The following is a 23,941-nucleotide window of genomic DNA, read 5'->3' as shown; positions in this document are numbered from 1 at the left end:
TGTGACTTGAAAAATTGACTTTCTTTTTTTTTGGGAAGGGGGGGGGGGGAGCACCCTATTATCTATTTTTTATTAACTTTTACATTCCATTGAACAAAAACCAATTAATTTTTACTCAAAGCTTAAACTTAAATAAAAAGTTTTGAAAAAATATAGAATTTAATTATTATAAATTCACACAGCAGTAAATTAAACACCACTTTAAAAAAATTTCTGCATACACTGCCGTACTAAGAACAGAAGTGGAATCTGCAATTGAGCTCAAACTGAGATAGTGCATTTTAATGTTTGGCTCTAACATATATTTAATTCAGATGTCATTTTTTTTCCAGAATTTTTCTAAAAAATAGTTCCCGATAAAATGACTAAAACATTTCATTTATTAAGCCAAATGCAAAACAGAGAACAACTTGGTTACAGTAACTCAATTTTGTTCAAAAGTGCAAATATGACTACTTTTACTACTGTGCTTACCAGGGCCATATAGTTAACTGAAACTCCAACGTGAGTTTTGGTTCATCTTTAGAAACCATTACCCAGTTTTGGTTTGGAATTTCTGTTGTAAAGATTAAGAAAAACCAATTTAGTTTTGATTTGGACTTAGACTGGAGTGGAAAAAAATCAAAATTTAAAAGCTTTCATTTTCAGACAGTAAAGTTACATTGTAAGGGAGGGAAATCATACTCATTTTTCTTTCAAACAATATCAATCATGTTTGAATGTCAATGATTGCTATTATTATTTCAAGTTTCAAAGGCAATCTAAAACAGAAAACCTAATTGTTATGAGTAGACACATCTTACTCAATATTATTGGTTGAATAACGATTTGACTTATTTCTCGTGTTTGACCAAGAAAGCTTTCGGTTATAAAACAAAAAAACGCTATTTTTTTCTACTGAAACTTACCTTTATGTATATTTCTGTCAAGCAGAAAAAGAAGATGCCTGGATTGCATATGTTTTTTAATGCTTAACCCTTTATATGTTCCAAGAAAAATCAAGAAACCCTATTTTTAATCATAAAAAAACAAATTTTCCTTTTTTTTCAAAAAAGAAAAGAAAAAAGGAAAAAACCCATTTTTTTCCACTACTTCAAAATCTCTGGAAATTTTACATCTCTATGTATGACTGATCTTGGAAAAATTTCGAAGTTGAATCTTAAAGGCACAATTTCAGGCGACAAATAAAATAATTCCTATAGTGGTTAAACCTGATGGGTAATAAAGCTCAGATTAGTATACGAAAGTAAAAGTAAATTTGCTTTTAATTTTGTGAAAGCATTTTTATCGATCTTTTAAGTGACAAATTTGAAAGATGTGGAATGAAAACATGCAAGTCTCATGGAACCCCCTGAGAGAGCATCGTGGAACCCTGGAGTTCCGCGGAACACAATTTAAGAAACGCTGTGGCATAGTTTGAAAATGCCAAATTCACAATATACACTTTCATGTCCTTATATTTTGCAAAAGCAATGCATTACTATATATTTAATCAAAAAGCCTATGAATTGTATTACAAGTATAGAGGTTTGTGTACACTTTGTGCTACTTTTTCGCCTTAAACAATACAAAGCTGAAATCTGCGTTAGAACTATGCAGTCACTAGGGATATTTTATGATCAAGAATTTAATTTTTATGCTAAGTTTTCCATGTGTAAGTGAGATTTGATGCCTAAAATTCAGAACCGCATGAAACTTTTTCTTCCTCTACTCATCATGATCACAACCCACAATTGACAGTAACAAATAGAAAGAAATACATCATCAACTTTCGTTCTTAAAATATTTCCATTCAGTAAACCTTTTCTTGCAGTTTTTTAAATGCTCAACTTAAAATTAAAAAAAAAAAAAAAACATGATATAGAAAATTTTTCAGGCATCAAAATGACAAATAGATTTAAGTTCAATGTAGCTGAAAATTGAATGTTTAAAGTAAAATTATTTTCTTGGAATGCATGAAATCAAATATGCAGTTTTTCCTGCCCCATTCTACAGTTTTAGATCTTGAACTTCTGGGTCACGTAGCAACCTTGGTTAAAAATGCCTTTGCTACAACAGCATTGCAAATAGCAAAGAAAGTTTGACATATTTTTACAAAAAACAATGCATCTAAAACTAAAAAAATCTTTACCAACTATTTAAAAGCAAATTCTCCACAACTATTTTGTTTTAGAAATTAGAAGCTGAACAAAACTTACAAGAGACAATCAACTTCTTTTTCATCAACTAAAGAATTCAAAGAAAAAAAACGTTTTTTCTTTTTAAGTAATTAATAGCTATAGTTTTAAATGCATTGTGGCTGTTTGAAATACAATTTTATAAGAATGTGAGGTAGTAATAGCTGAAAATCGCAGCTTTACTTTCAAGGCAAGTCACCTCACTTTTACCGGATTAGTGTTAGAAGAAAATCTGAGCACCTAGTTGCTTTTAATTTGAGCTAATTGCAATGCCATAGTCACAAAATTGTTCCAAGGTAAACTTAATTAGCAATATCACAGTTCAGTAACAGGTGTCAATTTAAGTGATTGTTGTGCCGCTTGCAGAATCGTGTTCTCTTCTTCAGCACTTGTCTTCTGATATTGAGGCTCTTTTCTACCCCGACTCCATCTTGTTTTAAGGACACCAGCCACTTTGTCCCGATATCGGAATCCTAACATAACAATTGCAGCAGAAGTGACGGCTCCAACTACCACAATACCAATGATTATTTGGCGTCTTGTGCCCATACTATAGCAGTCTAAATCAGTCTCCTGTAAATCTGTCAGGATTTGATCCTTTTTATGAGGAGGATTTGCACAAAGGACTTTGGTCACATCATTTTGATCATCGGAAGAGGTAAAATTTTTAGTCACTAAAAGCTTCCATAACCACAACAAACTACAGTTACATACGAATGGATTGTCTCTAACATCAAGATTCTGTAACTCATCCCAAGGAAAGAGGCTATGTTGAAATGTTTCAAAAGCATTTGCTCTTAAATTAATAGATTCTATATTTGGCAAATTGTTAAATGCTCCTTCTTGAATCACATTAAGAACTTTATTATGCCTTATGATCACAGTTTTAAGATTTGTATTATCTAAGAAAGTGTCCTTTTCAATCATCTCCAATTTGGGACATTTGTCAATGACAACAGTATGCAAAAACTGAAGTCTTTGGAAAGCCCTTGCTTTCAAGTGAAAAAAATTGTTTTGGCCAATATGAATTTCCTCCAGTCGTATGACATCAAAAAGAGCTCTAGTAGGAACTTGGTTGAGCTCATTATTCTGTACTTGTAGAATGAGAAGAGAATTCAACCATTTAAATGCTCCAGGATAGATGATTCGAATACCACACCCATCTAGTAAAAGTTCTTGTAGGTTATTCAACGATGAAAAAGAGTTTTCAGGTACCTCTTCAAATAGGTTTAATCCCAAATCAAGTTTCAGAAGCTTAGGAATATACTGAAATGATAAGCTAGGAATGAATGTCAAGTTATTGTTACGTAGCACCAAGGTTTTTAGGTTTTTCAAACCAAAAAAAGCTTCAGCTTCTATATTTACTATCTGATTCTGAGAAAGCTCCAATTCTTCCAGATTTTCTAAATATACAAAAACTTTTGCTTTTATCTCTTGTAAGAGATTTGAACATAAATTTAGTTTTTCTAAGGCATGTAGACCTGTGAAAGTATCATTTTGAAGATCAGATATCATGTTATGGTTCAGAAGAAGAGTCTTCAAGTGCTGAATAGACCTAAAGTTATCTTTATCCAAAGTACTAAGTTGATTTCTAGACATGTCAAGGAATTCTAGATTGAGGTAAACACTGAACGAAGAACGGACACCTTTTATGTGATTGTTACTCAAACGCAGTTCACGGAGACCTGGATTAAGAGTGATGGGCACTACATCCAAATTGGCAGAATCACAAATCACTCTGAGATCATCTTTGTCATTGCACTCACAACGCACGGGACACAGGCCTGTGACACGAACCCACAGACATAGATAATAAAACAGAAGAACAATAATTTTCGGGGAGCCACGCAACTTCTGCATCATTCTTCACCTAAAAAACAAAACAATCATTACTGCACAAAAAAGTGGACATGAGGATTGAAATTTAAAAATGGTTTTATTGTTGCAAGTAATACACATTAAATTAAAGCTAATAACATGAGGTTTATGAAATCATTAAGAAGATTTTCTAAAAGTTACCTTTTAAAATTTATTTGAACCTAATGTTAACATAATATAACAAACTTGTACTTAAGAAAAACATAGTATTTTCATTTGCCCAGAATTACTATTTATAGCAGGAAATCGCTGAGCTGCTAATGTCGCTACAGTATTATTGGAAGAAAGCGAGCTAAGTAAAAGATTTTGGCCGGAAGCAATACTTTATTTCAATTACACTTGGAATAGAATTTGTCACTCGGGGCAAACTAAAACACCCTTTGAGTTATACGGCGGACGTAGGCCAAGTGCTAGGCACGTTAAACCTTTCAGTGTTTTGTGTTATCTTGGAACACCCTGTCAGCATAGACATAAACCTGCTGTTAAAGCCAAAAAAAGGGGTATTTTGGGGCTATGCGTTGAACATTAAGGGTTTTCATATCTGTTTTCCAGAAAAAGATAAAAATTTTTAAAGTATAAATGTAAATTTTAATGAAAATGTTTATTACAAAGAAACATTTAAAAATGTATCAGAAAGTGATTCTAGTGGAGCTGAGCTGGGTCCCTGTCTTAAATGGTCAAATATTCGATTAGATTCTGAAAATGAATCGAATTTGGAATCAGATCACGGAAGAGAAAGCAAGAGTACGCCGTTTAAATTTTTATAGTCTGAGAGTGAAAATGAGATAAGCGAGGATGAATCAGATTTGAATTCTGACTTGAGTGAGAGCAGGGAAAATCCACCACACTTCCAGCTTCGTGAAACTGAATGGGTAAGAAAAGCAATCCCGTAGTCAAATAAATCTTCAAGGAACATTCTTCTGAACGATTGCATTCTTTAAATAATGTTGAAAAATATTGTTCTAAGAATACTATTTTGTTTCAACCACATTTATTTGATTTTAATTGTAAAAATTTATATCAAGGTGAAATTTCTGATCAAACTGTTCATTTAAATGTATTTTATGAATAGATAGTGAAACTGTAATTCCTAAGAATTATAAGCAGGTTCTTAAGTCTAAGCAAAAGGACCAGTGGTTAGATTCAAGGAGGGATTAGGTGTTATGCGTGATGAATTAGAGGTTATGCATTCCAGAAAAATGTGGGATTTAACATCATTGGCCTGCAAATGAAAAACTAATCGAATCAAAATGGGTATTCAATGTAAAAAGAGATGAATTGGAAAAAATTGTTCAGTATCGTGGGAGACTTGTAGCTCAGGGATAAGCACAATTCCCTCAATCATACGATCAGACTTTTAGTCCGACAATTCATTTTTCCTTGGTTTGATTTTCATTTCCTTGAAAATATCGGAGTGTTGGTTCGATTTGCAGTGCGATGTAAAAAATGCTCATTTATAGGCACCTCTAAAAGAATGCATCTACATGAAGCAACCATCGGGTTTTGCAATAGAAGGGAAAGAAAAACTAGTTTGTAAGCTTAACAAAGCAATTTACGGTTTGCACCAGAGTGGCCCTATGTGGTTTTTTGAGATAAATCGTTTTTTATTAAAAATTAATTTTCTCAAATTTGAGGAATGTAATTGTGTTTATATTTATAACTCATGTGTTACATTATTGTTGTATGTTGATGATATTGTTTTGTTCGCATAGAAAGAAGAAAATTTAAATCATGTTCTAAATTTGTATAAGAAAGATTTTGACTTAAGTTCTCGGAAAAATGAAAAAATGATGTTGAATTTGAAACTGAAAATGGTTTAAATTTGTTTCAAACTAAACACATCATTAAAGTTTTTGAAAAGTTCAAACATTTTAATTTTCCAGTTTCATCATTGCCGATTTGTAAAGGTACTGTTTTTTGAAAATCAAATTGTCTTAGTTCTGAAAATGAAAAATTTGAAATGTCAAAGATTCCTTATCGTAATTTATTGGGTTGTCTTTCTGTCATTGCGAGCAGAACCAGATCGGACATTCATTATGCGATCAATATCTCCAGTCAATTCAAGAGCAATCCTGGTGTTATTCATTGTAAGTCTTTTGAAACTCTCGGGTGATTTTTTCAAACAAAAGATTTAAAACTTAATTTAAATTGTAATAGAACCCAATTGACTGCTTTTTCCGACGCTAATTATGCAGCTAACCGGGATGACCGAACTTCACGGGGGGGGGGGGGGGGGGGGGGGGGGCAGTTAATTTTGTTGGATAATGCGCCGATTGAATGATGAACCTTCAAAGAACATTGCATTAGCCTTTCCACTATGGAAAGTGAACTTGTAGTCCTTTGTGAAGCTTTTAAAGTGCTTATGTGGTTCCACCGTGTATTAAATTAATGTTTACACTGGGGTATTGTTAGAAAAAGTAAAATAAAATCTGTAACGTACTTTGATAATCAACCTGGGATTGACTTAGTGAAATTGTCGATTGAGAATCACCGTACAAAACATATTGATGTAAAATATTTTGTGTTCGTGATTTGATTCAGCGGGACATTTTTACAGTAAAACATGTAGGCAGTAAATCCAACAGGGCCGATATTTTTACGAAGCCGCAGACCCGTTTTGAATTGAATCGTTTTTTGAACAAATATTTCATTAGTTTTTATAGTATCAAATTGTTTAATATAATATTTTGGGGTATTAAAGTATAAATATTTTTGTAACAACTTAAAATTTTCCCCAAATTTCTCATTCGTTTGAATCTTTAAAAAAGGAGGAATTTCATTCAATGACAAATGATTTTATTTTTGAAACTTAGTGTTTTAAATGATTTTGTCATTGAAAAAAAGAATATTTTTTTAATGTTAAATTGTTGTGCTCATTTTTTCAAATATACTGTTTCGAGAATCTTTGAATTACAGTTTGACAAAACAGTTGTTGATGTTGAAATGTTCGTCTGAACTTATAATTTGCTCCTCGGACTTTTGACACCTGAATGCAAGAAAGATTTTGGAACTTAGTGATGCGCTTTGAACAGCAGCTGCTGATGGACGCTGCTTAATATTTTCGGATATTAGATCCATATTTGTTTCTTGTTAAATATTTTTGTAAAAGATTGAGCCTGGCCCTTTGTGGATTTTTTTCTTTTTTTTTGGTTTTGAATCCTGTTAAAATTGTATAAAATTTAAAGTTTAATATCATCACTGTGAACGAGAAGGGGGAATGTGATAGACATCGGTAAACAATATTCAACTGCGTTCTCATTCCTAATATAACGCAAAGTTTCAGTTTTAGGTTGGCATCCTTTGATGCCCAATCATATACTAACAAAGCATGCAAGTATAAATAGTGAACAATTCCAATCGTTCTTTCTCTTTTTCCTTCGTCAGCCTCTTAGGTGTTGGGGAGTTGTGAACTCCGCCTCCACTTATGGCCAGGGTTTATTTTTATTAATTTATTTTGTTCATTTATTTATTTTAGTTATGATGAACCAATAAATTTTTGGTAAGCTTTTGAACAAGTTTCCAATGTTCATTTCTTCACATTGACATTAATTCTGCATCTTCTACTGCGTAGTATCATCTCTGCTCGTATAAGCAAGTAATATTGTTGACTGACTTACGGAAATTAGCCTTTCGGCTTTCTATTTAAACATCGTAAGTTATCAGAAGTTACAGTACATAGAGAAGGCGCAGCACTAGCGCCGCCGAATAGAGAAGAGGAGAGCCTTTACACTATACATATATATACATATATATAGGGGTTCATAAACTGTTTTAAATAAATATGGAATTTGAATGGAAGGTGCAGTTGTAATGAATCTTAATTTGGAGCTGCCCTGAAAATAAGCAATGACTTATTTTTTGAGGATTTTTTTTTATTCCACATGCTTTGATTGGTAAATTAACCAAAAAATAATGAAGACTGTGACTGTGCGCAAAACAAGCATAACTGAAAATTGTTCACGTGAAAACAGTAAATCAATTAATTAATAGGAAAGGTAAAGGTATAATTTACAAAACAGCAAATATTAGAAGTTTGCATAATGAAACAATAGTGTTGTTACCTTAGTATCCTAACAAACACTAGACCCATCCTTCAAGTTTAACAATGGTTGATAACTGAAAAAAAATTCATAGATATAGACCAACACTATGCATCTTTTCACAATATAATAATATTATAAGTGCTACAGTAAACCAACCATACGAAACAGAACTTGCTTCAATATCGCTGTTTCAAACAAAAATAATGGTGGCCAGCATTTTATTCGGCTTAGAAGCCCGTATGCAAAATTCATGATATCTGCATAGGTTGCTGACAAAAAAAGAAAGTGAACCTTTTGGAACTCCCATACGATAAATATGCCAAACATACTTTATTAAACACAGCAAGGTAACAAAAATCAGAGTGACTTATTAAAAAATTGAAGACTTATACTACCCTAGTTTCAAATGATGTGAGGTTTGTTGGAAAGGATCCCCCAGTAGTAGTACATACAAAAACATATGCTAATCTTACTGTGGTAAAAAATCTATTAGAAAATTCAGTTAGATCGAATTTATGATTAAACGCATTGAAATCTTTCATACTGAGTAGCTTAGATGACAATTGCAAGAAGGGGGGGGGGGGGAACAATTTTGTAAATAACTTAATCAGTCAACTGACTTCTAAACTTGACTGTATTTGTTTGAAATAAGGTCTCATAAAATGTCTAGGACTTATTTTCAGCATCATTTAACAAAAATAGCCCGATTTATTCTATTTTTCTTACATTTTTCAGTGTTGAACAATGTTATAGATATTTTAAGTAGTTAAAAAAATTTTCAAATCACATGTTTTTTTGATTAGGCATTGCAACACCTATTTTTCTTTCTGTCTTGCATTAAAATATGCAATTTTGTTTTAAAATGAATGATTTTAAGGGTTGAAGAGCTTGCAAAAAACCTGTACTCTCTTGTGTCTAGCGTCCTACACATAAGACGGTAATATAATATTGAATAAAAATTAATTTAAACTTCTTAAAAATGAACAATTTTAAAATTCTCAAAAAATTCACAAAATTACTTTGTCTTATCCTCTCACACCTCAGCAAGTTTCATAATGGGATATTGATGGGATCATACGATACAGAGAGGACAAGTTTCACATATTTATCCAAATTTCTGCATTTGGGCAAATAGCTGTCTGATAGATTGATCAAATATTATTCTATAAATACACTGCTAATAGTAATGTAAAACCTTCTAGTGACTTACACTTACATAAAAATTGAATGTAATATAATAATTGAAAAAAAAAAATAAATGCATATAAAAAAATCACTGTCATTTTTTAGAAAAAGAGAATATAAGCATTGTCCTACGTTTATCGGAGTTTTTTAGTTTTTTAAACTGCAAAATCTTAACCTTTTTGTTCTTTTTTTAGCTGTAAAGTATATGTCCGGCCTGTTGGCATGGTGGGATTTACTTTGCAAAACATAACTTTGCCACCATTTTTTATCAGATATGGAAATGGCATATCCATTTAAATCTTTCATCATTAAAATAACCATTTCTCCAGTTGAGATGGCAGAATATTTGGTCGATGATGGAGAAAATGATAATGCTTCGGCACTCACCCTTGCTTTCCAGCTGGAGTTAATAAAAGCATGCAGCTTTTGGGTACCTGGTATTGGCACTGCTTGCTGGAAACCATGACAGAGCTCATCTGCATTTTCAATACATTCATCTTGGGTGGCAAAACTGAAGTCCATGATCAATGAAAGGTCAGATTTTGCCCTTTGGTACAGTTGCATAGGTATCGTAATTTGGTTTTGTATGGCATAAGACTTGCCCTTGCTGCTTCTCTTTTGAGTGTACCACCCTTACTATCACATGGGCCTTTACCATGAGCAGTGGCAGAAAAATGCCACTCAGCCTTAATACCAAAATCTCTTTCATGGCAGCATAGATTTGAAAAGTTCTTTTTATTTTTATACTCTGATATATCGGAGAAATAAAAAAAACAACCCATTCTCAAAAATTAATTTATCTTAAAATAGGTGAACAGCTACTGTGTTGTGTTCAAGACATTCCAAGATTATTATGAAGCTATGGTGTTGAATCTTGTATTCATTTTTGAAGTATACAACAAAAGGATGAATTATGGCTTGATTTCTGCTCCAGAGATGAGACTGTTCTTCATCTCGCAAAACAAAGCTATAGTTTTTGGAAAAGTCACTAACTACTGCCACCTCAAACAAACCCAGGGAGTCCTGGAACAAACCATTGGATGGATTAAACCACATGGGCGGATTTATGGGGGGGGGGGGCAGAGGGGGCAAAGACCCCAGTTTTGGGAGGATTTTATATAATAACAACACATCTTCCAAAATCTTAAAACAAAAAAAAAATCATGATTTTTTTCTTCTTTGAATTGTTTAATGAAAATGAAGAGAAAAGCAAATGTCTTTTTGTGATGGGAGAAAAGAAAAGGAAAAAAAAAAACGAACATTAAATACAAATAGTACAGCTGTCACTGGGTTGCTGTTAATGTGTCTAAATTCACTATTTTGGACTGAAAACCATTTGGGCAAGTTTCTGAATGAAAATATAGGCTAAACAAGCTATACATTAAGCTGCAACACTTATAATAATTGACAATTAATTTAACAAATTAGAACCTAAAGCAAAGGGGGGAAACCCCCCCCCCCATTCATGCTAACAGAACAATCTACTTGTTATGATTTGTGTCCACATTTAAAGTATTATTTGTGCATAATATTTATGTTCTTAGTAGATTAATTGGTCTTTTGAGAAATTCTAAAAAAGATATTTTTTCCTTCTCTCTCTCTTTTTTTTAATTTTTTTTAAGAGAGAGAGAGAGAAAGAAAATAAATACTATCGCAAATTGAATAAATTTCAATTACCTGAGTGTTCTGATTAAATGAATCTTTTTACTTAGAGGAAGAGTACAATTTTACTTACTTTATAAATACTGTTTAAAAAGCAAGGTAAGTCATAATCATCTAAGTCGAAGTGAGTCAGTTGTGTCATTATTGAAATCTAAATAATTGAGTCATCAAAAGTTTTGGAAAAATTTGCTGAAATTTTATAAAAGTCTATAAAAACCTAACAAAGATTGGTAAAATCATAAAAATCCTTTAACCGTAAAAACTGACGAATTTTCGCAAAAATTACAAAAAATCAAGCAAAAATCTGAATTACAAACATGGCCGAATTTGCCTGTAAGATGAACAAGCTATTGCTTAGGGCCCCTGCTTTGAAGTGGGTCCCTAGCTCCCAAAAAAAAAATCATGATTCGTTCCTTAAAAAATGGGAAATGCTTGAAAAAACCAATTTCATTTTTAAGTGCTTGAAAACCTTGAACATTTGAAAACGTCTGGCTACAAACCTTAAATTTTAAAATTTCTAACAAATGGTAGAGGGGGAGAATGCCAAAGTATGTCAAATTCAGCTCCTTGCCACATCCTGCATTAAAAATGTAAAAATCATGGTTCTCACGTTTGTAACATATTATTTGAAATTTTTGTGACTCGCATGTTTCATACATTGCTATTTATTCAAACCCGAATGCAGTATTTTGGAAATACTTTTGTATTGATTGCTTTTATCTTACTTCTTCTACATATTGTCTATCTGTTTAGCATGGAAAAAAATACACACTACTTCTATTTCTTTTTGTTTTCGGCCCCACTTGCAACTGAAGAAAAGTTGTTGTCATGAGAAATCTATGGTTTCTTTTTTCTTTCAAATTTAAAATAGCTATTTCTTACAAAGTTAGAGCAGGACTGTAAAAATTTACATTCAAGTACTAAAATATCAGAGACTAGAAAGTACAAATGAAGTGTGTTAAATAATTTTATTTATTCTAGAGTCCTTGAAAATAATTAGATAAGTCTTTGAAAATCCTAAGCAAAGTGGGCTCTAATTACTTCTACTGCATATTGTTAATCTGCTTACCCAGGAAAAAAAAATGACACACCACCTCTATTTCTTTTCGTTTTCTGCATTACTTATAATTAAAAAAAGGTTGTTGTAATGAGAAATCTATAGTTTATGTTTTCTTTCAAACTTAAAATGGCTGTTTCTTACAAGTTTGAACAATACTGTACAACTATATAATCTAGTTATCAATTTCTATGTCTATCCAATTAACCTGTATAAGGCTTCAAAATGTAAAATTTTATATACATTTTACAAAATATCCTCTGAGGGAGAAACTCCCGGTCCCCTAAAATTGGAGATATTCTATTTCGCACTTAAAAGGGAGCCTTGCATCACTCTCTTGATACCAGCTCCCTCTCTTAAGGTCAATTCAAAAAGGATAGCATGAAAGCACACATTAATAAAACCAACACATAAAAAAGTAAAGCATGGACTTATGCATCACAGGAAACAGACAAAAACATGGGAGTGGCAATAAAAATGTTGCTCAAAAAAAAAAAAAAAATCTTGCCCCCCCCCCCAGGAACTTAGTCCTAAATCCGCCTATGTTAAACCATCTCATTCTTAACCGCTCCCCACCAGCCTGTTTAATTTTGTAGGGGTGTGCCACTAAGAGCAAGGGTGTAACCCCTAAACATTTTAAAGCCTCCCCCCTGAAAAGTTAGCGCTCCCTCCAAAAAGAGATAAAAAAAGGTAAGTAAAAGAGCTTATTTAAAGTTAATCATCCTTCTTAGCATCGAAAAATCAAACCCATATAATTTTCTCCCAAAAATAAGTAAAAAATCCCAACGCACCCGTAAAAATGGAAATATTGACAAGGTGGCAAAATGATGAGAATATTTTCTAATCAAGTCATAAAGGTTTAACTCCAGACACTAAGTGACAATAATTTGGTAACCCGATCATATTTTCTCCCCACCCTTACTATCCCTTTGCTGTTCTAAGTTCATTTCGCTCATATATATTATTATTTTACATATAATAATATATATATCAGCGATTATTATTTATTAAATCATGAGGGTGATTATTGTTTATTAAATCATGAGGGCTGGGAGAAAAGTGCTTACCAATGCTTTTTCTACAACACCACCACAAATTATTTTAAACCAAACTTATTTTCAGCTGTTAATTTTTTCCAAAAAAAAAAAACTAGTATTACATTTATTTGGCAGTAGCTATTACTTATCGCTTTCAGAAGCATCACAAGAGTACTGATTTATTTTTCTTTGCAAAATAAGCAGATTTTGTATAAGCTGATCCCTCTAATTTGACATTAAAAATTTTCGGCTTTATACATGGAAATATGCGTGTTATTTTGCTTTCAGGTTTGCTCTTTCAATAAAGAATTTGTGAAAGATCTGTTTTGTGAAGGGTCTGTTAACGGACTCAAATATCCAAAGGTCAGACCCATGTTAACTTCATTGCATTTTCAAAGAAAAAAAAACAAATATTTTGAAATTTGGCTGTGAAATGGTCCGCATGTACCATTGAATATTAGGGCATGAATCTAATTTGATATCACACCCTAAAATGATTTTTAAAAAACTAAACCAACATTAAAACCAGATTTCCGAAGAATGCAAAGAAAATCGGAGGAACTACACAAAAATAGCTGTAGACTTGCTTTGAGCATTTGAAATACAACTTTTTAAAACAAAATCACAAAATTCAAAGACTAAAGACATTTTAATATTTTCAAAAGTTTTTAAAAGTGTACAAACCATAAATAATACAAAGTATGCATCTATTTGAGAATGACTTTTGAAGTAACAGCATTATTACTCATCAATTTCTTTCACAATATTTTGCTTCTACTCTTTAAGTCGAATATGCATGGCTAAATTTTGATGCTGTTTTGGTTCTGATTTCTCCAGTTCAAGTTCATAACAACTATTAATCTTCCTCTTCATCCCCTTCTTGGTGGAATAAAAACCATATCACGAACCTAAAGAGCATAATGCTAAAACATTTAATTTTAAACTGCATAAAAAGTAAGAAATTTGGTAAAATAAAGCGTAAGCTTCACCTTGGAAACTTTTATTACTATTGTATAGAATAAAGTATTCATGGTAGTTTCTCGTAATTTTGCTCATGCTGATTCCCTTGAGAACCCAAGGGAATCAGCATTAGAACACGATTTTAGATGGGATCATTACCAAAATATTAATCATATAGATTGGAGGGACACAGATGGTATGCATCTGAACTCGGGGGAGACATAAACTTAAATTTTTGGGAATGGGGAAATTTTCAATTTGTGGAATAGAACTCTATATTTCACCACATGATGATAATTTCGCCAAATGGAACTCCAAATTTCGCCAAACAATGATAATTTTGTTGAATCGTGAAACAATACTTGCCGAATACGAAAATTTTCGAGAGGTCAGTGGAGCCACTGTTCAAACCACAATATTTCAATTCTAAACTATACAGTGTTGTCGTGTTGTAGTCTGGTGTGTAATTAAGAGTTTAAGGCAGTTTGTATGCTATTGGTGATTTACCAATGAGTTCCATCGAGCTGTCAACTGTGTTCTTGTGAAACATAAAAACATACTTTTGTTCAAAAACTGAAATGTTACTTTATGTAATTCGAGCAAATCAAAGGCGAAGGTGAAGCTTTTAATGACATAAAAATAAGTAGATCAGTAAGCAGACGTGGCTCCAAGGGAGGGGCAGGGGGGGGGGCAATTGCCCCCTCGTCGGAAGCGTCTTGCCCCCCCGTCGGGGAAAATTTAGTATTTCGTCGGGGAATCTGGTTGCTTTGGCGTTTATCGTAAATGATAAAATTTACTCGTATATGAACTAGAAAAAAAAATTAGTAGAAAAAAGTAGAAGTATCTTATATATATATATATATATATATATATATATATATATAATATATATATATATATATAAAAGGAAACAAAAATCAATCCCCTTTGAGGCAAGTTTAGCCCGAGTCCGTATAACGTCGTCCAGATGGTGACAAAATATAGCTATTACTTCGGGGCTTCGGGGGAAATGCTGTGTTTTGATCCTTGAAATTTCTGTTTGTCGATGCAGGGTGTCGATGAGCTGGTTTTGACCTCAGGGTGTCCACTTAGACTAAAATAGCAAAAGAGTACCATCCCCGTCCCTGCAGAATGCAGTGGTGATTACCGGTCAGACCTAAGGCGTCGTCATCGGGTTACAAGAGAAATACGTACTAAATGACAATAGTCAGGACGAGACGAGAGGGGATTGGGGGGGGGGGGGGGCATCGGGGGAGAAAAAACATGCTTCGGAGATTTTTGCTTTCCTATTACAACAGCTCTTCATCAGCATGTCAAGTGTGCACCCAGTAGCAGAAACTCTGTAGCCAGTCTGCGACACTATTCTCGGTAGTTGAAAATAATCTGCAGCATTATTATTAGTTTTATTTTAAGTTTTCATAAAATACACAAGTCCTATGTGAAGGCCAAGACTTGGACAATTTTCCAACTGGCCAGTGGCCACTAGACCCGAAAAACTTAGTGGCCACCACTGTCGCTGAGTTTTAAAGCAATAAGGGGGGGGGGGGCAGCAGCTTTCACTACTTTCATAAAAATAAATAGAACTCTACACACTATGAAAACCAATTATTCAAGATATATTAATTTTAATATGGAAAATTTGTGTTGAAATAGGTTTTTAAATTTTTTAAATTAGTAAATGAGAAGTTTGCAGGAAACTGCATTTTAGATGAAATATTTAGCTTATAGCAAAGCCTTCAAATCAATGAGGATCAAACACAACTGTGCAAAGAAAAAAAAAACATGATTTATTGAACACTTTATGTTATCTTCAATAGTTTGTGTTGAGGTAAACATCCAATTCTGTTTTTGGAAACTTAGGTAAGTAATAGTATCGTTTATTTCCAGCTTGCGAATGACAAACTTGGCGTCTACGCAAAAAATTCATGGTTATAAATAGATATTTGAATTTGTTACATAAAAGTAGTAATAAATTCAAAATTCTTAAAAAACTACAATTTAGGTGAAATAGTTTTTAGCACATTAGCCTCTAAAGCAATGAAGAAAAGATAATATTCTGAAGATAAAATTTTGCAATTTTAAAAACAATAATTAAGGATTACCAAAAAAAAAAAAAAAGGCATATTTTACATAATTTTCAACAGTTTGCATTGCAATCAACATCCAATTCCGTTTTGAAAACGTAGGCACTTCATGAGTCTTGCGTACCAACATCTTGGGAATGACCAAACATGGCGACTACGCTAAAAATTAAGATATGAATTTCTGAATTTGTTGCAAAAAAATATTTTAAAAATAAAAATCCTCATGAGACTAAACTTAAGTTGAAGCTTCAGCACTTTTGCGACCAAAGCCAATGAGGATAAGGTGTAATTTTCACATAAAACTTTTCATTCCTCAAGAAAATTATTTTAAAAAATAAAAATAAAAAAACGATTGATTTGCTGTAAATTTTAAGTTATTTTCATTTCTTGGCAGAAAAATAAAACATCCAATTCATCTTTGTTTTTGAAAATTTTTGCACTTTTCTACTTCGATTTTGTGAATGACCAAATATGGCGACTATGTTTCTAGCTGAAATGCTGAACCATCCATCGCTCAAAAAGCGATCTCCAAACGATCTTTTCCCAAGCTGCATTTCTTTTTTTCCCCTTTTATTTATTTATTTATTTTTTCTTTCTTTTTGTTCTTCGGTAAAATTATCTGCAGGCCGCGGGAAAATCTGCGACGCACGTCTCGCGTCTCGCAGTTTCTGCTACCGGGAGTGTGCAGACGCAGACCGCACTCATTGATGCGTTTTAAAGTAGTACTTGATTTTCACTCAGAAGTTACAAGTAAGTTATTACTATAGTTATTTACAACTTTTCTGATTATTGTTGATTATTCTGCAACAAAACATATCGATGAGTAAACGATTTTTTTTACCTGATACAAGGAAGTGTACTAAAGTAGATTTAATGTTTTAATTTTTTAGTGCAATGATGTCTTGTCTTCAAATGCTAAATGCAGGAAAAAAATTCTTTGGACTAATATAATAAAAGCAAATAGAAGTTTAATATTTTAAATACATTTTTCTCAAAAACTTATATTGATCTTGTTTGTAGGCTGCATAATAGTTTTGTTGGGAATGGAGAATGATTTACTAAACATTCAGGCTTGGCACAACTAAACAATCATTAGATTATTAAACGTCGGGTTGATAATGCATCGGGTTTGGGTTCTTTTTGAGAGAAATGTTTGGGGGAGGGGGAGGGGCGAACCTTTTGGAAAAGGCAAAATTAAATAAATAAATAAATCATGTGTTAAAAGCAATTGAAAACAAACATTTTGCGAGTTGGAGTCGAACTGATTTTAAGGTAAAGGAGTCGGAGTTGAATTGTTTGTCGGTGAGTTAGAGGGGTGATTAAAAACTAATTGTATCGAAATACAATGTGAGCACGAAGCAATGCGTTGTCTTTTCGTTTCCCGCGCTGTTTCTCTCTGTCGACTGCTGTCATTGGTTTTTCGAATCAAAAACAATTTTTACTGTGTATTATCTTAATTTTTGAAAGAGTTTATAACTTAAAAAAAGTTTTGTTTGCCTATTTCTGTCCTGATATTTTTGTAGTTGCAACTACATCTTATAAGGCTTCAAAATGCAGAATTTTATATCTATTTTTCAAAATTTCCTCCGGGGAAGAAATCCCCGGGCCCCCTACAATTGGGAATATTTTGTACTCCACTTAAAGGGGAGTCATGTGTGACTTTCTTGATAACATTTCCCCTCTTAAGGTCAATCCAACACAGGACATCAGGGAAAACACATTAAAACACGATCATCAAAAATTAAAGTATTGCTGTATGTATCAGATGAAAGAGACAGACATAGTCAAGGAGAAAAAAAATTATAAAAAAAAGTGCCTCTCTTACGCCACCGAGAGAAACGTTGTTAAAACTGCAAAAGGGGCCCCACACCTAAAATGGCTTAGGGCCCCGTTAAGTCTAAATCCGGCCCTGAGTTGGAGTCGGCCATTTTCCCTCCGACTCCGTAGATCTGCAAAAATGATCTATGTAGATAAATTTTGGGGTAAGACTTTGAATTTACATTTTCCCCCTTTAGTCTGGAAAGAGAATTAAAACTTGAAATTTGAAATTATGACCTATTTCAACTGGCATGTTCAATAAAAAGTTTGAAACTAATAGTTATGCATTTTCGAATTATGAATGCTTCAAAAAATTTGAAAAAAGTTAGGTATATAGTTAATTTTAAAAAAAAGAGAGAAAAACCTTACACAAAATAAACTGGTGCAATTAATGTTAATCACTTTGATACTTAATAAGTTTGTTTATGACGTAATATCGTCGGCACTATGCTGAACTACCGAATGTGAAAATTGGCTCTTTTCAGGAGAGCCGAAACAATATTTTTGTCCACCAGACGCTTTAGTTATTCTAAATTTTTTGATTTTTATAAATAACATTAAGTGTAAATCTTATTGTTTGAAGTACAGTAAACTCTCGATTATCCACGAAAGTCTCGGAAAAAGAAAAAAAAAATAGTTGAAAAATTTTGTTCTTCAAAAACGCGGATCTGAAATCAATTCGTTCCAGATTTTTTTCCCTTTCCCACGACAAGTGCTCCTTCTCAAAAAACGTGAAAGTCGGTATGCATTGTCATCAACTTCTCTTTGACACGTGCCTCAAGGGAAAGCGTTCAGCTGATTTCGGTAAAACACATGTGTTTACTAAGGTTTAAAAGAGCATAAGACATTATCTTTATCATCTGTTCCGATTGAGAAAGGTTAGGAAAACGCCTACAGGTCTTCTGGGAATTCTCTGATGGGGTCTTTTTTGTTGTGGTCACACACTGTTTTCACTTCTGGGCTGTTGAATGTTTTAGGTTGACGGAGAGTTCCTGATTTAAATTTTAGTTTATTTTAGTTCTGTAGAACTTGAAATACACATATTTTTTAATGCCGCATCTCTTTTAAACGTTTCATGTTTTATTTACAATACAATCATTCTCAAGCAAAAGATAATTTCTGTCTTCTTCACCTCTGGTTTTAAACCTTTTTCGGATTATCCGCGACTTCCGTTATATTATCCGCGGTACCTGAGCCAGTCATTTCCGCGGATAATCGGGAGTGTACAGTAGTAATAGCCTTTTTTGAGTACTACGGCAAACCATTGAATTTGAAAAACGAGATTCGCGATTTTTCACCTTCGTTTGTTACCGAGTTTAGCATAGTGCCGATCATATTATCAAGTTTCGTTTTTTTTTTTTGCATTACACAAAACACACACATTACTTTCGTTTAGTACATTCAAAAACTTAGAACCAACGGGTGAGGAGTTGAAGTCGGACTGATTTTGAGGTAAAGAAGTCGGAGTCGGGAGTCGAAGGTCGGCGTCGATCATTTTCCCTTAAAATTCCCTGCCAGTTCTTGTGGAATCAGAGTCGAAGGCTCTAAAATTCCCGAAGTCGGAGTCTGTCATTTTTCTTGCTTAGAACTGCTGGTGTGACTATTCATTTCAATAATTTAAATCTCGCTCACTACATTTTAACTTTTATTTTCTATTTCAAACATGCTTCGGCGGCCCACACATTTTCCTCCAAATAGCTGTGATCTGTACGATGATATTTGTAAAAATCTAGGAATGAAATATGTGTGCAGCCCCTATGAAACTATCATGATTATTTATCTGATTAACCCGGTTGCCCGTCAGCTCCATCCACCACCAGCTAGGCCTAATCGATGTAGACCTTTTATTACCATACAAATTAATTAAAAATCTTAAAAAATTGCACCTTCTCTAATTTTTTTAGCGCAAAATTTTTATCCGTTTCCAGTTTCTATTTGTTATCAAATAAAATACTTGCAATGGGTTTTAGCAAACTAGGCTCTTCAAAAGATTTTCATTTTTTTCTCTTGATTCTGCTTTGCGCTAGCAAAACTTAGTAGTTGTAATCGTCTTCCCTTTTCCATGCTTTCCCAAGTTATCCCGGAAAAATAATGTAATGAAAGAAAATATAAATAAATTTAATTTTATACGTGTTCTGACTCGCGAGGTTCATCTTAATATAAAGCTAGGCATCGGGCTCAAGTTTCTTTTGAATTTTTTAACTTAATGTTAGTTGCTTTTTTTTTTGTTTACTTAAGATGTGGGTTTCTCTGCTCCCCAATAAATATTTTGAGCTAGTGGATGAGCACTGCTATAACCTTGAGCCCTGGGAGTTTCCCTCCGTAAATTTGTGTGTTTATAAGGTTTGATTACGGAAGGGGGGGGGGGGACCCTCAGTATCTTAATCGGTCACTAACCCCATCACCCTAACGTTACCAAACATGACCTACAATTGCGTTTTTGATACTTCAATTTTAAAAATTTTTCGGGGGTGCACCTCGACTCTCACTCCCTATAAAATACCATTACAGATCGACTAAAAGTTCGTTTATTGGACTTCAATTTCTTAAAATTCTTTGGGGGTGAGCACCCAAATCCTTCTCTCCATGAAATTACCGAAGATCATCTAAAACTGCGTTTTCAGAGCTACAATTTCGAAAAATTTCCGGGGGAGAACCCCCGGACCCCCCTAATTTCTACAAGCACAACTAAATTCCTGTTAAGTTTCTTTCTCTGCATAAAATTATGTTGGGCTCACATTTATAATGATTTTACATCATAGTCAGACTTTTCGTCAATATCTAATTCTCAGACAGTTCTAGTTTATTGATCTCGCGATGACCCTGCTCACAAAAGCCTAGTTTCATGTTTTTCATTTTAAATTTGATTTTTTTCCCTACATATTTCATTTTATCTATTTTAAGTTTTTTATTTTTTGCTTTTAATTTTTATAGGGAATTCGTGTTCTTAGAAGCAAAAAATGAGTAGTTTCTTTATCACTTGAATTGCAGGGGGCAGAGCCTGATTACCGCAGGGGCATGTGGGGCACAGGCCCTTCCTCTTAGATTTCAGGGGGGCCCAAAATACCCTTAATTTATCACGTTAATTAAAAATAAATAATGATTTCACTCAGAATCTAGAGTACAATGATATCATTGATAGTTTTGCAAATGCTAAAACAAGGAAAAAATCTATTTGTTGTTAAAAATTCGCCTTAAAAGTGTGATCTCTTTGCAAATCAGAAAACCACTCCAAATTTAGTCTGTATTTACTATTAAAAGTTATATGATAGATCATTTTGGTATTTACGGTATTGCAAAGTTTAACCACATTTATATATTTATCGTATACTACTACATATCTTCTACTTTTTAAATATATATTACATTGTGATATGAGGTACCACCAAATTTAGTACGGTTGTGTAAAAACACAAGTATCGAAAGAAATATTTTATTGCTTCAACATATAAAAAAAAAGCTGGAATGGGGGGGGGGGGGAATCTTGTAAAGTAAAATTTGGCTATGCCCCCCTGTTGGGCAAGTTTGCCACCCTGTCGGGGATTTCCTAGCGCCACCACTGTCAGTAAGGAAATTGAGACAATTTTTGAAACTTATAATAATTATGAAATTGACATTCTACTTAAAAACCGTATGCATCAAGATGCAAGAGTATGAAACAACCAACTGTAACAACAAAACTAAATCAACACCTTGAAATCCCATCTCCCATCAAAAATGACAGCTCAAGCAGATATATTGAATGAGAAAAATTCTGATGACCTTGATCACACATGACATCTATTATGTTTTTGAATTTGAATAAAGATCTTTAAGTTATATTTAATAAATCACACTTTTTAAAATACACTATTGGTTGATACAATGAATGATATCGAACACATTAACAGTTTTAGCGATTGATTTTTTGTTCAAAATGTTTTAATATCGTTTGATAGAAGTATTTTTTACATCTGAATTTAATAAAAAGCAAATGTGCCTCCTTAATTTCAAACCAAAATAGAGAGTCCTTCTCCCAATCTCAATGACGTCCATAATTTTTTATAAAATTAGTCAGTGCGAGCGTGTTTTCAAAATTCAATTACAAACTTATTTCCTCAAATGTTCTGATCTTCCTGTTTCGATAGGAGCACAAAGCGTAAGACTCACATAAGCATAATTTACGAAAGATTGGCATTTTATTGGCAGTTAAAACGCTGGATGTCAGAAGCATCGCAACGATTACTTTCAAACATCACTTTTTCGGACAAGTAACTTGACATGGAAAAATGATGTGCTTACCTTTTAAAAACAGGGCCATTTTTGACGGAGACTTCCAAACAAAGAGTAGGGGCGAGGTCGCAGGCCCCGATTTCGGAAAACGAATCCAATAAGCAGCTGCTTCGGTTTTGATACACACTCCATCAGACGAAACGAAGCTGAACACGCCACCAAACACGATTCAGAAGGAACAATCCATTAAGCGACTGGTGGGGGAAAAGGGGATTGATGACTCCGAGAGAAAGAGGGAATGGTTTCTTTAAAAATGGGAGACGCCATTTTCAAGGGTTGCGTTCGACGAGCTCGACCGGTTAGTTAATCACGTGACAGCTAATGATCACGTGCTCTAATCAACCAATCAACTCCCTAGAATCGTAACCGCTGTGGTAACCGGTTGAGCATACAACGCTTCGGTTAGTAACCAGTTACTTACCGGTCGACCGGTGAGTTTCGTCGAACGCAACCAAGATGACAATGGTTGACAACTCATAGGTTGCGTTCGACGAACCTCACCGGTCTACCGGTAAGTAACCGGTACAAACCGCAGCGTTCTATCATCTATCGGTTACCTCACCGGTTACCATTTTAAGCTGTTGATTGGTTGATTGGAGCACGTGATCATTAGTTGTCACGTAATTAACTAACCGTTCGCTCTCGGTCGTGCTCGTCGAACGCAACCATAACAGAGCTTGAAGAAAAAAAGCTACGTGACTATGGTAGATCAGTTGGAAGTAAGCAGCTATCATGCACAACCAAAGAATTCTATTATAGAACTCTTTGTGCACAACTAGAGGAGCCGCCCTCTACTTCAATTTAGAAATCTATTCAGCACTCTGTTGTCATGTTTTGACACATATGAAACTTTGAATAATTATTTATAAATTTGAGATTAGAGAGATATTAAGAGCAGCGACAACTTTGATATTTAAAAAATTTTCTTTCTCCAAAAACGCATTTGCATATCTAAAGCAGGGCCCAGCGCGAAAAATCACACCTGGGTTTTTTCGAGCAGGCATATTTGGAAAAACCCACTATCTTGATAAAGTAGGTTTTTCAAAATTTTGTTTTATTTTGCAACATTTGCTTCAGAAACAAACTAAATATTGATCAATACGAAGTCCAGAAATCGACATCTTGCTTTATGGGCAGTAAATCAAATATTAGAAATTTAAGCTGCACATTAGCCGTTTCCCATTTTTAAAAAAAATACTTATCAGACTAAAGTAAGCAATAATTATTTCAATCAAATTCCAAGATGTTTTTTTTTAATTGTTGGGGGAAAATGCTTTGATTAACTGAAACTGGCCATCTTTTTTTTAACAACAGCTCAATGCAAGGTTTCCAAGAGAAAAAGTAATAATTCAAAAGTCAATTCCGATTCATCCGCCCTTAATCGAAACAACTTCGAGATGAAGAGATAACTAATTCCTGCTCAAAGGTAAAAACGTACACTGTGTTCCAAAATTAAATATATACATTGCTTTCCTTTTGATACATTAAATAAATGCCAAACGCATTTTTTCAATACTGCATTTCTCTATAAAACCTCACCCCACGAGTTAACTAGAATTTTCTTGAACGTTAATGCATAAAGGCGCTCAAAAGACATTTGCACGACGGCCCCGATCAGGCTTGGTGCGGGCCTGCAAACACATAGATTTGTACATGTGTTAAATGTAGCCTCTCCCCCCCCCCCCCACCGAAAAAAATTATTTCAGCACCACTGTTATTATTATTCCACAATAACATGCAAAGCAGTTCTAAAAAAATATACTTTTGA

The 23,941-nt window shown here is 33.6% G+C and overlaps 1 protein-coding gene across 1 annotated transcript; it reads right to left on the bottom strand.

The window, feature by feature from the left end:
* Window positions 1-2,303: 2,303 nt before the first annotated feature.
* Window positions 2,304-22,314, bottom strand: LOC129218114 (slit homolog 3 protein-like). The gene is made up of 3 exons (XM_054852316.1): window positions 22,183-22,314; window positions 8,117-8,171; window positions 2,304-4,047 (listed from the first exon to the last, which is right to left on the bottom strand). The coding sequence occupies exon 3, from the start codon at window positions 4,038-4,040 to the stop codon at window positions 2,493-2,495; it is 1,548 nt and encodes a 515-aa protein (XP_054708291.1). The 5' UTR covers window positions 4,041-4,047; window positions 8,117-8,171; window positions 22,183-22,314; the 3' UTR covers window positions 2,304-2,492.
* Window positions 22,315-23,941: the final 1,627 nt, after the last annotated feature.

The sequence above is a fragment of the Uloborus diversus genome, chromosome 3, assembly GCF_026930045.1.
Source record: "Uloborus diversus isolate 005 chromosome 3, Udiv.v.3.1, whole genome shotgun sequence".
NCBI lineage: Eukaryota > Metazoa > Arthropoda > Arachnida > Araneae > Uloboridae > Uloborus > Uloborus diversus.
This window is presented reverse-complemented; position numbering and strand designations above follow the sequence as displayed.

What these genes read in the sequence shown, in the direction of transcription:
- LOC129218114 (XM_054852316.1), bottom strand. Translation starts at nt 4,040, where the DNA reads ATGATGCAGAAGTTGCGTGGCTCCCCGAAAATTATTGTTCTTCTGTTT.